Genomic DNA, 16,535 nt, shown 5'->3' with positions numbered 1-16,535 from the left:
CAGAGTTGCCTCACAACATGACATTAGGATTGAAGGCACAGTTTTGTAACTAGATCTTACAAGAATATCTCATCACTTCTGTCCTATCCTCTTCTTTTGAAGCAAGTCAATATATACAACCCATACTCACTAGGAGAGGCTTATACAGATGGTGAATACTGAGAGAGAGGTAGGGTGATTGCTGATGGGCTTCTCTTATTTTTTTAAGATGTTTATTTATTTTGAGAGAGAGAGAGAGCATGTGCATGCAGATACATGCTTGAATGCAGTAGGGGCACATAGAGAGGGAGAGAAAGAATCCCAAGCAGGCTTTTTGCTGTCATTGTGGAGCCTGTCATGAGGCTTGATCTCATGATTGAGGTCATGACTTGATCCAAAATCAAGAGTCAGTTGCTCAACTGAGTGAGCTCTCTTAGAAGTTGCTTGCTACACACATAAATTCATCACAAAGTTGAGAAAAAAATAACCACTAACGCTAACCTGTCCATTGTAGCTTCTTGTGGTATATGAAGCAGTACTGGATATAAGTCTGAGTCTTCCCTGTTAGAAATTTGCCTTATTTTACCTAAAATTTCCTCATTGAACTCATTATCCAGCCAAACTATAATTCCTTGGTTAAATAATTGGAGGCATAATCTATTTTATATGGAAACTAGTCATTAGTACTTGAGTGTATCAGATATTATATATGACTAACACCAAACTTGATCAGAAACCCCTGAATAGTTTTCAAATCAACGACAGACAAAAGGAGCTAACTAGCCCAAACCAAAAGCCTCAGGATGTACTCTGAGCATGAATGACTGTAATCTCCTGAATTAAATGCAGTTCTATCCAATATAAACCAGTCTAACAAATTTTCAAACTCTAACAGAGAAACGACTAAATGGATAATTTGTTTAGATTTTTATGGTGATTAGTCCATAGTGTAAACCTAGGTAACCTATTGTATAATATGATAAAACATACTAAATATTAACTTAATCTTAGAAGAAATGAGCCTTCAAAAGAAAGACATAATAGACTTAATATATTGTTCAAAGCTTCAGACATAGTCCCTGAGCTTCTACCAGTCTTCTTTTCTATATATTTTTTCTTTTCTCTTACTATTCCCTTGCTCTGTCACTTTTGATGATGGAAAATTTCAATCACATACTAAAAAGAGACAATACTATTAAGAATTCTCATGGACCTGTTACCTGGCTTCAACAGTGGCCAACTGATGGCCAGTATTGTTTTCTTTCTACTCATTTATTTTCCCCAGATTATTTTAAAGAAGATCTCAGCTATCCTGTCATTTCATCTATAAATATCTCAGTATGTATCTGTACGAAAATAGTTATTTCAAACTATAACCATAATACAATAACCTTGCTCCTATGCATAATTGTGCCAAAATATGTTCAAGTGTCCAGCAGTTGTTAACTTTCTCAAATTCTGTCATGTATTTTATTCTTCTGTTTCCCATTTATTTGAATCATTGTATCTTTCAATGTTCCTTTCATTCTCTTTCAAGAATGTCCACAAATAACCACTAGTTAGTGTGTCTCTTAATTTTTTTTAATCTACAGCTTTTATCTCCATATTTATTTTTGAAAATGGAGTAAATTGTCCTTCAGAAATGCCCGTAGTGTGGGTTTTACTGATTGTGACCCTGTGGTGTCAATTAACAAGTCTGTCTTTCCTCTGTATATCCTAGAAATTGGTAATAAGATCTAGAAGTTTGTTCACATTTGGACTAAAGGGTTTTTTTTTTTTTCGGCAGAAATAGATAGTTGTTTTCATAGGTGGTGATGTGCACTTCTCCCGAGAAGTACATAAGTCTACTCCTATGTATTTCTGTGGTATAGGTACACACCAGTGTCTAGAACCATTATTACATGAAGGTTGCAAAGTGATAAAAAGTGCAATGCCAGAAAGATGGAAATTGTGGCTTCTGCTCTGGAGAGTATCAGTGGGTTTTGTTTTTTGTTTTTTTTTCCCTGAAGATTACAGATACAGTCATGATTTTAAAATACATGTACTAAGATTTAATCCATAAGTTATGTTTTTACTAATGCTTAGTTGTGGCCATTGGAAGCATTTTCAAGTTGGCTTGGATCCTTTTTGCATTAGTCTAATAGTCTTTGATAACTTTCCTGCTTTCTGGTGTGATAAGATACTCTAGATTCATCTGTATATTTCCTGACTAAAACTGTAATTCTCTAGCTGGCTATTGCTGGCCTGGTCACTGTTTCCAGTTTTTATTTTGTTAACAGAGATAGAAAACACGGTTTCCTTCATTTATTAAAAACAAAACAGATCTTGAATTCTTTTAATTTATCTTTTTTTTCATTAAGAAAAACATTTTTTAAATATTTATTCTTGAGAGAGAGACAGAGCATGAGTAGAGGATGGGCAGAGAGAGATGGAGACACAGAATCTGAAGCAGGCTCCAGGCTCTGAGCTGTCAGCATAGAGCCTGCCATGGGGCTTGAACCCACAAACTGTGAGATCACGACCTGAGCCGAAGTCAGGCGCTCAACTGACTAAGCCACCCAGGCGCCCCACATCTTGGATTCTTAATGATATTTCCAATTGAAATGAGAATGGAAAGTAAAGTATTTTCTCCTCTACTGTCTTTAGGCTCTATCCTATTTAGGATGGACAATCAATTTTTCTCGAGTCATTTGAAATTGTAATTGGTTATTGTACTATCTGGATACACAAAATCATATGACCTATCTTATTTTTAGACAGTGATTTTTCAAAAGAAATGTGTTTTATAATTTTGCATGAAATTCTATTGTATCAAAGTACAATCTACAAAGCAAATTATACTCAGAGAAGTCCAACTTTTGTGTCTTCTTTCTGTGCCTGTAGCCTTCCTTTTCTATAAGTAACCAGTTTTTTGAAGATTTACGGTTAATTCCTTATACCGTTTCAGTATCTGTATAATAAGTGCTGTTTTGCATTTATAAAGTTTTTCCTCTTGTCCCTCTTTGGTGACTACCTTTCTATTAAAATTCTTAGGAAATACCTTTGTCTTTTACTAATGTTTAATTCTTTTGGCTGTTGTCTAATGGACCTTTCTTCTGAGCAACATTGAAATTAACTAGTGCCATCTTCCTCCTACCTAGTCTGAATTAGTAGTGTCTTTTAACTATCACTTAAGACTGGTGAAATTACCTCAAACCTTTTTTATGTCCTCTCCCATTAACATGTGATTACATACTATATTTTCTTCCTCAAAACCATTATTTATACTTAGTTCTATTTATACTTCTATTTATTATTTAGTTCTTAGTTCTATTTATAATTGGTCTTATTTAAAAAGACTTAAACAGATATTTCGCAGATATTTTGGTTTCTGAAACTGATGCTTTAGTAGATTTATGAGGGAGAGTTCCTCAGCACAGTATTCCAAGTTCTTGCTTATGAATAAAATTAGTCTGTGGCTAAAAATCTACAAGTTGGTTTTGGCTCGCTAAAAATGTTGGTTCAAAACTTGCTCCTTGGACATCTTCACTGTGGTTCTGTATTTTCTTCTATCATAGATTTTTTGGATCAAGTATGGTTAAAATCTGATTGTCTTATAAAAGACAATTTTGGCCTATTTGCCTGGATGCCCACTAATTTTTTTTTATTTAAAGTCCAATTGTACTAGAATTTACTCGTTGGTACTTTTGGGTTAATATTTCTCTGTGCACAATGTGTCTATTATTGTGTAATTTCACATCTTTTTATTTCATGACATTTTCATGGCATTGTTTTGTACTATATTTCCATTCCACTGCTTTAGTTTTTTTTTTTTTTTTCAGATATTACTATTCCATGAAAGCTACATATTGTTTACCCATTTTGTAGCTGTTATTTTCTTTTGGGTTAATTTTTTAAATTTTAAACTTTTATATTTTCAATTTTATATTTCTGTTTAGGCATTATCTGTCACATTTATTTACTTCTGCGTTCTTCCTAATTTACCCTTCATTTATGAAACAAACTATTTTCTTAAATTTTCCCAATTTCTTGTTCTAGTCACCTTGTTTCTGATTGATTCCAGTCCTGAGTTTTGTAGGGTTTTTTTTTTCATTTTGTTTTAGCTTATTATTAAATGTTGGGTTGCAGCTTTCACCTGTTGTGTCAGTGCCTTTCTGATGCGTGTGTTTTGCCTGTAGGGACATTGTTTTGCTCTTTATTCTTTTATTTCTTACATGATATTTGAAGTCCTTTCTTGTTGCTACTTTTTAAGTAAGAGGGGCTTTTATCTGTTTTTAGGAGGAAAGTGTGGGTCAGAGTAAGCTTTATAGATTAATGGCATATGCTTCTTACTCATTTGTTCAAGAGAAGATGGGAGAGATGGCCATGCTCTTTCAGAGCTTCCATCTCTGTTACCTTCCTCCTTTACATGGATGTTCTCTGTCACACCTGGTGCACCTCTGACAATTATGACTTCTCTGCCTGATGCTTTGACTTAGAAGGTGTTTTCTTAGCTTGAGTCCAGGCTCCTAATAATCACAAAAGAGTGAGAACCTTTATGTGGCTCCATTGTTTTCAACTTGGAGACTAGAAAAACCTCTTTTAGTTTTGGCTGCTCTTTCCAGAATGGCCTGCTAAGCTATCCAGAGAGTACCTGATAATGGTTTCGAGTTTTTTCTTTTGGCTCCTTTTCCCCCTGCCCTACTTTCTCCTGCACAGTGTCTTAAATTAATTGCTGGCAGTTTGTCTCTCCCACTGATACTGGTTTTGTGGTAGATACACATTTTTGGTTTTGAAGTCTTTCTTGTACTGTCTGCTTTTATGGAGAGATCAACAGACACTGAAAGAGTAAAAGAACTATCTTTCTAGAATCCTCTTCTCGTTTATTCTTTATGTGTCCTAGCTTAGTATTTGTAATTTTAAGCACTTAAATTTCCCTCTGAATTTTAGGTATCTCACGAATCTGTAAATATACATGATACTTTTGGAACTTTAAAAATTAGGCTTGACTTTGAGGATTTCATTTGTATAATAAAGCCAAGAAGTACATGGACGTTTGAAAGAAAGAAGAACAACTGTTTCTCAAGCACCTCTTAACTGTAATACGCTCCTTCAAGGAGAATATACTGGATTTTTTAACACTAGGAGTTCATGCAGAACTTTGAAAAATCAACTTTGTGCTGTGAACTTAGAGAATCTTGGCTGATCTTGGAAGGAGATGTCGCTCACAGCTGCAAAATTTGTCCTGGCTTCTAAATTTGCCTAAAAACTGTTAAACCAAAGAAAGAATTAACAAAATGTTTTCTCTCAAACAGCAACATCACTAACAATTAGTGTTTTCTGTGTGCCAGAGAGATTATGCTATGTATCTTAATCCTCTAAAATAATTCTATGACTTCCCCCTCATTTTACAAATATAAATAAGAAAACTGTGGTTTAATGATCTGCCTGAGATTAATAAGTGATGAGTGTAGGTGCTAATTGATTCATTATGACTTTACTAAGTATTCTTTTAAGAAAAAGTAAAATAAAAGCAAATAAAAAAACAGTTGTTTATTAGAGTTTATACCTAAAGTCGGGATGATGTCCCCTTGGGAAAAGAATTACAGTAAAACCTTGGTGTGCAAGCATAATTTGTTCTGGAAGCATCCTTGTAATCCAAAGAACTTGTATATTGATGCAAAATGTTCCTTTAAGAAATAATGGAAACCCAGATAATTCATTCCACAACTCAAAAATATTCATATAAAAATGATTACAACACTGTAATATAATGCAAAATAATAAAATACAAAATATAAATAAAAATAGACAAATTAACATGCAGTTTCTTTTGAAAACACTCATGGCTATTGTGAGGGAAACGAGAGAGGAAGGTTATTGTGTAGGATGACTTTCACTATTGCTAACAGAATCACAGCTATCTATTAGCTCAATGGAATCTTTTTATTTTTTTGCTAATTTACCAAGGAACCATCCAAAGACCTAGAATGAAGTAAAACTTTCCTAAGCTTACTCTTGTATGGAAAAGCAGAGGACTGTTCACAGATGGTTTGAAGTGACAAAAAATACACTAGCTCCAGGTTTGGGCACCTTCCAATGTTCTGAAAAAAACCTTGATTTCTGCCAAATACTGTGGCCTGAGACTGAGCATCCAAGCGTGGGATACAGTCACCCACAATCCGTCAGTGAGAGATAGAGGGAGAAAGAAAGAAGAACCATTGGCTCAGTTGTGGTCATTTGACGTTAGGTGTCACAATATACTCATATTGTAAGACATCACTTGTTTATCAAGTTAAATTTATTAGAAATGTTTGCTCATCTTACAGAACACTCACAGAACAAGTTACTCACAATACAAGGTTTTACTGTACTTAGTTTTATAATTTTTTTCTACCATATGGGCAAATTTACTTTGTGTCACTTTTCAGCTCATAACTTAGAGACAAACACAAAATGGCACATCTTATGACAGTTTTACCTCTCAGAGGTATTACTTTGAAAATAACATCTAAAAATGCTGAAGTCACCACTGTTGAAATCCAGGCACCTTTTGGGCAGATCAGTGTGGGTGTGGAGCTGCTCAGTACACAATGGGAGTATTGTTGTGTTGGCATGAAAAGAAAAAAAAATGTTTCTCATTGAAACTAAAGGAAGAGACTGTGTATGTTTGTTACAGTTATCTGTGCTAGATTTTGAAACATAACTTAGGGTGTGAACTGAGTATCTAGATTCTAATGATGCATACACCATATCCATGAAGGAAGTTGGTCAGAAAGTACAATAAGGAACTAAGTAAGGGGCACCCTTCCCAGTTTTAATATACATGAACATTCCACTCGGACTTGAATTTCAAGGCTTTATTATTAGGCTTGTTACATTCCTTCCTTGATTTCTTAAGGAGTGTGAGATATTTCATGGACCACACTTACTTTGGAGATAGAGCTCTCTAGATGTACAAGAGACAGTGACAGAAGAGACTGCTCTCATTTCTTTCTAACTCAATAAATGTTGAAAAATAGCTTGTGCTATATACTGGGTTGAGTAGTAAGGGATTTATAAGGAGGAAGATGTGATCAGTCTTCATTAGTTTAATTCCCTAATTTACTTACCAAATAATACCTGCCTATCAAGATTTAGTCCCTGGATATAGGAAGTTGACATAAACAAGCATGGTTCCTTCAAGGTTGTCTGGAACATACTGCCAGTTGGGGATTACACAGTAAATGAATACAAAAACATGTTGAGTTACAAATGGTGATGCCTATTCTAAGCCTTAAGTAAAGTATGCCAGTATAAGAGAGCCCTGGGAAATTATTTAGATTGCAGAAGGAGGGCAGATAGGACATTTAATTAAACCAAAACGAGTAATCAGGAGTTAGCTATTTAAAGAGAAATCCATGAGGGAAGAGCATGTGCAAGACATTCAAAGAGCTCTGTTGAGTGGGCTGAAATATGACGTGTGTGGTGGAAGTGCAGGTGTTGGGAGGCTGGGCCGGCACTCGCTAGGGGCATTGTGTGAAGGTGATGAATGCCACCGCTGCTGCTGCTGCTGCTGCTGCTACTACTCCTCTTACTGATACTTTGTCATAAGAGCAAAATGAATTGATGGAAAAGTTGGGCTGGAAATGGCATAAACCAGTTATACCTATAAAAAGATTATGCTGGGTTTTGGTTCTTAAAATTCTGTAGGAGACACACAGTATTGAATGTTTTCTGACGTCACATGCACTCCTAAAAGCACAGGTCTTTTCAACCCATTTTCCACTCACATAATAAAAGAAATGAAGTTCTTAAAGAATGCTTATTTTATATTTGGAACAAACAGGGACTAGAGGAGATTTTCATGTATTTGCTTATGCACTCCTTCCTGTTTCCTGGAGAATATAATTTAATTATCGTTTTTTTGTAACCACCAATGAGGGGCAGGATATAACTGAAGCATGTTTGTTTCCCTGGGTGTTTAGCAAGCTTTGGTTCTGTTGAGGCTGTCTCAGATACCTAGTTTGTTTTGCCTGCTGCCCCCAAGTTTGTGTCCAGTGAGGGTATGGATCTGTGCTTTTTCCTATAGACCTAACTAGATGTGGTGTATGACATACTAGTTAAACAAAACATCACAAATAGCAAATGAAATAAGAGCAGAAATGAAAGAGAACAAATTAAGCCACTGCAGCCCTGTTAGGCTCATGCAGCGTGGGGTGATTTTATGCTTATTTTGACACCTGGCATAATAATTTAGCGTAAAGATAAAAGATGGGTTCATTTTTTGAAGCTGAACACAGTTAAGTACAGTGAAATAACACTGTAAACACTACTATGGGGCCTCTGACTGAACAGTCAGAGCACAATTATTTTAGTTAGAGTATGCGGTTTTGGTGTGTATATAAGACTGCAGAAACTAGCAAAGACCATCCAATTAAATTCTTTTAGTTTATTTGGGATGTTGGCCAGATTTCCTGATCAGTTTTCCAGAGGTAAAAAAGAAAAAAAAATCAAAATTATGGGACCACCTAGTTGCTTGGGATAGTATTAATTATATTCATGTTATATTTAGTAAAATTAACAGTTTATATTTATAACTGCTTGTCATAGTTTTAGGATGATTATTAACAAGGGGTAAGCATAATCCTCCTCACATACCACTTTGTGTACTTTATATATGTATCTTCATTTTTTCTATCAGTGTATGCTTTTGAGTCACAGGACATAATGAAATAGTACTCTTTCTCAAGGAACCAGATGGTTAATTTGGAACAATGCTATTCTGCATCCTTATCCACTTAGGAATGAGGTCATTGTTCACAAGTTCTAGACAACTGTTACACTGAGTTAAAAAGAAACCAAAAGAATACCCAACATTTAGCTTCTGGCATGTATTTGTAAAAATTAGGACTTCAAATTCAGGAAATTGATTTCAGATACACACCTGATGAATATGTTTAGGAGGGGAGCCTTTATAAAAAGCTGGAAAAAAATGCTGTTTGGAGAGTATGTTAGTTTCCTTCCTTCATCAGTTGATTTTGATGAATTCGCTAGTTATCTTAATGCAATTTAAAGTGAGGTATAGTTTTAGAGCTTATTTACTGTGATTTCATTTCACTTTATTGACTTTCCTTGGTTCTAAATGTAGGATACATGTTTTATTTTTTATTTTTTAATAGTTTATTTTTGAGAGAGAGAGAGACAGAATATGAGTGGGGGAGGGGCAGACAGAGAGGGAGACACAGAATCCGAAACAGGCTCTAGGCTCTGAGCTGTCAGCACAGAGCCTGATGCTGGGCTCGAACCCATGAACCGTGAGGTGCTTAACCGACTAAGCCACCCAGGCGACCCAGGATACATATTTTAAAAATACCATTTTATTAACAATAGAACTCCCATATTACCCAGCAGTAGCACTGCTAGGAATTTACCCAAGGGATACAGGAGTGCTGATGCATAGGGGCACATGTACCCCAATGTCCATAGCAGCACTCTCAACAATAGCCAAATTATAGAAGGAGCCTAAATGTCCATCAACTGATGAATGGATCAAGAAGATGTGGTTTATCTATACTATGGTTTACTACATGGCAGTGAGAAAGAATGAAATCTGGCCACGTGTAGCAACATGGATGGACCTTGAGGGTGTTATGCTGAGCGAAATAAGTCAGGCAGAGAAGGACAAATATCATATGTTTGCACGTATAGGGGGATTAGGAGGAACTTGACGGAGGAACAAGGGGGAGAAGAAGGGGAAAAATAGTTGGGGAGAGGGAGGGAGGCAAACCATGAGAGACTCTTGAATGCTGAGAACAAACTGAGGGCTGATGGGGGTGGGGGGGAGGGGCAGGGGGGTGATGGGCATGGAGAAGGGCACTTGTTGGGATGAACACTGGGTGTTATATGGAAACCTACTTGAAAATAAACTAAGAAAAAAGAATGAAAACATGGAAAAAATAAAAATACCATTTTATACTTTTAATTATTGTGTTTCCCCTAATAAGTTAGAGATGCATTCCATTTTCATTATTTGCATGCATTCTCCTTTTATTTTCTAACACCATCAAGGAGTTTATCTATTGTTGTGATGGCTTTTGCTAAATAATGGCTCTTAGGGTTTTTGTTTCTCCAGGGAAACTGAACCAAATATATCCATTTGAGTTTGTGGTCATAATAAATTATCCATGGCTTTTTGTTTCCAAAGCCTAGAAGTACTTGCCTGCTTAAGTTAAAGTCTCTTTCTCTTGCACTGATACTACGTACTTTCAAATGAATGTTCGCTGCATGTGAGTCAAAGTCTGTACAGCTCGACCAGTTACTTCATCTCTTTTGCAGTCTATATTGGACCTTTCACTTATCTGTATTGTAGTCCAAAATAGTATCTTGCTCATGCCTTGAAATTATGTAGGTTTTTTTTTTCTTTTTTTTCTTTTTTTTTACCTTTTACTCAGCATTCTGTTTTATTATACGCCATCCTTACTTTCAAAGTTCTTTTGGGGCTCACTTTAATACTATTCTTTTCATAGAGTTGTCTTCATGTTTCCAGTTCTTGGACTTCCTAAACTACTTAACAGCAGTGGTGTTACTATGCATAGTCTGCTTTATATTGTTATTTATTCTTACGGCTATTTCTTCGACCATTTCTTTTATCGCTGATCCTTGCACAAAGCTGTATACATGGTGAGAGCCAGATATATAGTTGTGGTTAATGGTGATAGGATGATGAACAAGTAAGCTTTTGGAAAACCTCTCTGCCTGGACATCAGCCAAATATATTTTTGGAGATAAAGAGGTAGCTGCTGGGCATACATCAATCATGGAAATCTCTGAGAGGAGTTTAGAACACAAAGTACACCCAAGGAGCTCTAATTGATTTCCCAGCCAGAAGACAACTATTTTCACAAAACGAGGGAAAGAAAGGGCAAAGAGCAGATGTTGCAAAGATTAGGTGAACTGGAGTCAGCTAGAGTGATGCGGTTGAAGTCGGTGTCCGGTAGCCTTCTGTCAGGAAAGGAGATGGAGGGAGTGATGAAGAAATGAACTTTGCAAAGAGAGAATTGAAGTGGGATGAAGCAGTAGCTCCATAACCTGACTTGTAAAGTTTGTTTTTGAGAATCTGTAACATGATTCTGATTCTATATCAAGATACGAATCTATCTTTCTTTATTATCTGGATATATACATCTTAAAAAATATCCTGAGGTATACATGTGTTCACACACTTCTGAAATAAGTAACATGAGCATGTTTTAGTTACTTTTGCTTAAATGTAAATTATCTTTAATATTACAAAATCATTTTCTACCTATACAACACTAAATAATGCTTATTCACAAGGTTACTAACGTGCAACTTATAATTATGAAAAGTTATAGGAGATGGAAATTTTATTTTATGCATAAATATGGCAATTTTTATCAGCAGAGAGGAAAGTGTATTAGACTTTTTTTTGTTACTATGGAGGATTTGAACAACTACAATGGTAGTATTTGGGCTGTGCAACCGTTGGGATGACATTAAAAATTCCTTAAAAGTTAATCTAGTGGATAGTTTTCTCTCTGGTAGAAGAATACATGAAATAACTCTTCACAAATCTCCTCATACACATCTATAGTTGATTATGGTTTCTTATTGTATATTTCCTGTCTTATTTAAAATTAATGACAGTGTCAAAACAAAGTACAGGACTTATTGAGCTGAAATATGGTTTTAATATATGCCTTCTTTTACCTAGTTATTTTGAATGTATATTTGTCACACTTGTGATATGATAAAAATATTAAAACATTTGATAAAATCAATTTTAGTATTTGCCTTGTAAAAAGAATGGCTATATTAAAGCTTTCAAGTTGCTAGAATACTACTGCCTTTGTTGTCAGTTACTGATTCACAAATAAATGCCAAATACCCAAAACTAGATGTCTCCATCAAACACAGGATTTTTCAGTACAGCTATGCTCTTAGCTTCCTTGTATGTGTGTGTGTGTGTGTGTGTGTGTGTGTGTGTGTGTATTCTGGAGGTTAACCTGTGTGTGCATCATTGAGTATTTGATAGCATCCCTGTCCTCTGTCCACTAGGTGCCACTAGTAGTTTCCCATCGCACATGTGACAACTGGAAATGTCTCTTGATATTGCTGACTTTCGTCTAAGGACAAGGTTGCCCAAAGTTAAGAACTGCTAATACAACCTGTTATGTTTCATGAATGCTCAAATTTTACAGTAGGTTGGGAGTAAAGCGATCTATCTGTCTATCATCTATCTACCTACCTATCGGTAATTTCCAGTGAATGCATAGCTGAAGGTAATAAATGATAGTCTTCAGTATACTATTTAAATCATTTCTAAAACCGATGAGGAACTTTTGTTGGTATTATTTCTAATTCACTCAATGACATTTTGACTAGAATATAACTTGCTTATACTTTAGTAGTACATACTTACATAGAAAATGGGCTCTAATTATACTTCTGTGTATATCTGGGCAATGTCTGTGTTAGTTAGAAAAAGTTAAAATTCTGTAAAATTAAATTATATGATTCTATAAATTTGGTAAGAATTTGGAAAAAACAGTTGAAATAATTCTTCAGTTTTCCTCATGTATTTTTGCCATACTGTGATAGATTTAATCAAGATACAGATAATTTTTTTAAGTTTATTTATTTTGAGGGAGAGTATACACACACACATGGGGGAGGGGCACAGAGAGAGGGAGAGACAGAATTCCAAGTAGGCTCTGCGCTAACAGAGCCCCTGGGGAGCTTCAGCTCGCAAATCATGAGATCTTGACCTGAGTCAAAATCAAGAGACTCTTAACCTCTGAGCCAGCAGGAGCCCCAAGATAGGGGTAATTTATTTTAGATGATACAGAAAGGCAATGGCTTCAGTAGAGTCAAAGCTAAAGCTATCTTCTGATTGGTAGATGGAGGCACACTCTTAGGTAAAAATGAGAATAGACTTTTAGATTAAAGTGGGTTCAAATTATCTAACCTCTTATTGCTTCAGAGTGTGATTCATGAACCAGTTACGGCAACAACTGGAAACTTGTTAGAAATGCAGATTCTTAGACCTCACGACACATCTAATGGAATAAAAATCTGTATTTCTAATAAACTGGAGAAACACAAGTCTAAACTTGATTTCATCTTCCCAGTATGGCTTAAGCTCCATAAGGCCAGAAACTTTGGGTAGTTCATTGCTGTGATCTTATTTTTTTTAAATATAGTTTATTGTCAAATTGGCTAACATACAGTATGTTAAGTGTGCTCTTGGTTTGGGGATAGATTCCTATAGTTCATTGTTTACATACAACACCCAGTGCTCATCCCAGCAAGTGCCCTCCTCAGTGCCCATCACCCATTTCCCCTCTCCCCCCCAATCCCCCCAGGGGCCCTCAGTTCTGTATATTTAAGAGTCTTTTATGGTTTGCCTCCCTCCCTCTCTGTTTGTAGCTATTTTTCCCCTTCCCTTCCCCCATGATCTTCTGTTAAGTTTCTCAAATCCACGTATGAGTGAAAACATATCATATCTGTCCTTCTCTGACTGACTTCACTCAGCATAATACCTTCCAGTTCCATCCACATTGCTGCAAATGGCATGGTTTCATTCTTTCTTATTGCCAAGTAGTATTCCATTGTATATATAAACTACATCTTCTTGATCCATTCATCAGTTGATGGACATTTAGGCTTTTTCCATATTTTGGCTATTGTTGTAAGCACTGCTGTAAACATTGAGGTGCATGTACCCCTATGCATCAGCACTCCTGTATCCCTTGGGTAAATTCCTAGTAGTGCTATTGTTGGGTCATAGGGTAGTTCTATTTTTAATTTCTTGAGGAACCTCCATGCTGTTTTCCAGAGCAGCTGCACCAGTTTGCATTCCCACCAACAGTGGAAGAGGGTTCCCATTTCTCCACATCCTTGCCAGCATCTGTTGTTTCCTGAGTTGTTCATTTTCATGATCTTAATAATCTTATGATCTTAATGTACAGTCTAGGGTCTGGCTCAGAACCCTCAATAAATACTTCCCAGTTGAAAGAATGAAATGTTAGTCCATCAGTGGATAGGATACTCTATTCTTTCTTGTTACATTTTTAAATAAGACAGAAGATTTGTTGATGTCAGCATGTCAGTTCTCAGCTTCCAAATATTTTATTCATTACTAGGAAGAAGAAAGAGGTCATATTACTGTACATACCTCTTAAAGTATTATTCATTTTCAAATGACAAAATGGGTAATACTTAAAGGACATACCTGCCAAAAAATAGATGTGAGCTAAAGCCAGTAATTTCTTATTTACTACAAAGTTGTCCATTAGTTATATACAGTATAACAATTTTTAAATTTATTTATTTATTTTGAGAGAGACAAATAGTGACAGTGGACAATGGGCAGAGAGAGGAGAGAGAGAATCTCAAGCAGGCTCCCAGCTGCCAGGGCAGAGCCCAATGTGGAGCTTGAACTCATGAAACCGTAAGTCATGACCTGAGCTGAAACCAAGAGTCAGACATTTAACTGACCGAGCCACGCAGGCGCTCCTAATTATATATAGTATAACATGTGGTAAAACTCAATGAGAAGATAAGCTTGAATGGATATGTATTTGGAAGCTTTACCTTTTTATATAGACACAGTATTCAGCTTTGGATATATAATTTGATGAAATGGGAGCCTTGAATTTGTTGTGATAGTGCTCAGGCTCTTTAGGATTAGGGTCTATATATTCTATTCCATAATCTTTGTAGTTTTGCATCAGAACATAATGGCCTTCGAAGGGATTATTACCACTATAACCCCTTCTGCTACCATCACCAGCTACTCAGAATGTATTGAATGCAGTGGTTTAGAAACACTTAACTCTTTTCCAGGATAAAATCCAAGAATCTGCATTGGAAGATCTTTCTTAGATACTTGGTTCCCTCTGCAGGACCCAGAAAAATGATCTAAGTTAAGAGATTGTGTGTGGCATCAATTAAACTTCTTAGTACTGAGATTATATGTGGCATCAATTAAACTTCTTAGTACTCAAATGCCTTTCTCCAGATGGAGTGTTTCTCTTGAGTTGACTTTGGAATCTGTAGTTTCGCTTTCTCTGATGAAAGGCCTTCTGACTTTCATGATAAGGTAATAGTCACCTGGAGTAAACTGAAACCACTGTATTGTGGATGTTATGTAAATGGGCCAGGAAATCCAGTAGATCTTCATCTGAGTACTACCCTTTATTGGTTTTATGATCTCAGGTTATTTAAATACATGCCTGTGCTTCAGCTTTCTTAAGGATAATGATAATATATGCACAGATATACTTGGCGATTTCAGTTAGATACTTGTTTAAAGTATTTAGCGTAGATTTTTACAAATAGTAAAATGTCAAATGTAAAGTATAAAATGCCAAGGGGTAATGGAGGTGTGGTGATGTGTTAAAGTGCCATTTAAATATGGAAGTTAAAAGTGGAATAGAACAGTCATAACAAACATTTAATAAAGCACTAGGTGCAGGGATGGTTATGAATGCTCTAAATGTATTCCAGCAAACCAAGATGACTGACATGACAGTAGTCACGCTAGACAGCAGTCTTCTAGAACAGTAGTTAGTGGGGAAGGTCCATGGATTCAGGAACAGAGGCAGTGACCGTTGGGCTGTGTAGCATTGCAAATGAATCGTAAGGCTAATGTTAGACTCCAGTCTTTGGGCAGTGTGGCTTTTAAGCTGCATAATTAAGGAAGTACTAGCCCTTCCCCTGGTGTGATAAAGTACTGGGGTCCAACACCATTGTGGCATGGTAGAACCTTTGTAGAGCTATTCTGCCTGCCCTGAATTTAGGTCTAACAGATGATCAAAACTCTCTCTGGTATATCTAACAGACTAGGGTCTGAGGCTTGTGGCAGCTTGTGAGGTGCAGGACTACCAGTATGAGATACCAACTCGCCATGCATGTTGGGAGATCCACAGATTTCTCTCTGTAACACGCGAGGATGTAACCTGGTTCTTTATCACCTCAAAGGTGCACTAAGATTTATTGACTTAGAGCTGTGGTCTACAGCTTTTTTTTCTCTGAAGCTTTCCAGGAAGCCCGCTTATAGGGAACAAGTTCTGGAAAAGTTAACCCTTAACTCTCATATATTAGTAATTAACTTTGTGATCAATTCTGAAGTGTTCATTTTAATGACAGTTAAACTGAGCCACAGAGCTTAAATAATTTACCCAAAGTCACACGGAAAGCTGGTTGCACAGCTAGATTCATAGTTAGGGATCTTGGCTCCAGAGGCCATGCTGTTAAATACAAAAACGGGCTTTAGGGGCACCTAAAGTAAAGTGTCCGACTTCAGCCCAGGTCATGATCTTACAGTTCATGGGTCTGAGCCCCGCATCAGGCTCTGTGCTGACAGCTAGCTCAGAGCCTAGAGCCTGCTTCAGATTCTGTGTCTCCCCCTCTCTCTCACCCTCCCCTGCTCGCCCTCGCTCTCACGCTTGCTCTCTCAGAAATAAATTTAAAAAGTTAAAAAAAAATTTTAAATGGGCCTTAAAGCTGATTCTTAAAAAAAATTAAAAATAGTAAATGCTCAGTGGTAGGTGGACAAAATCTCCACAAAA

The 16,535-nt window shown here is 36.3% G+C and overlaps 1 protein-coding gene across 1 annotated transcript in view; it reads left to right on the top strand.

Annotated features, from left to right (window-relative positions):
* LOC120221991 (D-ribitol-5-phosphate cytidylyltransferase-like) overlaps positions 1-15,149 on the top strand; it is a gene marked incomplete at its 3' end in the record, with an annotated part of 159,743 nt that extends 144,594 nt beyond the window's left edge. The window contains exon 8 of the mRNA XM_039219683.1: positions 15,065-15,149. Within this exon, the coding sequence (XP_039075614.1) occupies positions 15,065-15,149 (85 nt within the window). The remainder of the gene's footprint in view (positions 1-15,064) is intronic.
* Positions 15,150-16,535: the final 1,386 nt, after the last annotated feature.

The sequence above is a fragment of the Hyaena hyaena genome, unplaced genomic scaffold (genome assembly GCF_003009895.1).
Source record: "Hyaena hyaena isolate Hyena2069 unplaced genomic scaffold, ASM300989v1 scaffold_827, whole genome shotgun sequence".
Taxonomy (NCBI): domain Eukaryota; kingdom Metazoa; phylum Chordata; class Mammalia; order Carnivora; family Hyaenidae; genus Hyaena; species Hyaena hyaena.
Note: the sequence above shows the minus strand (reverse complement) of the source record. Positions and strands in the feature narration are given on the sequence as shown.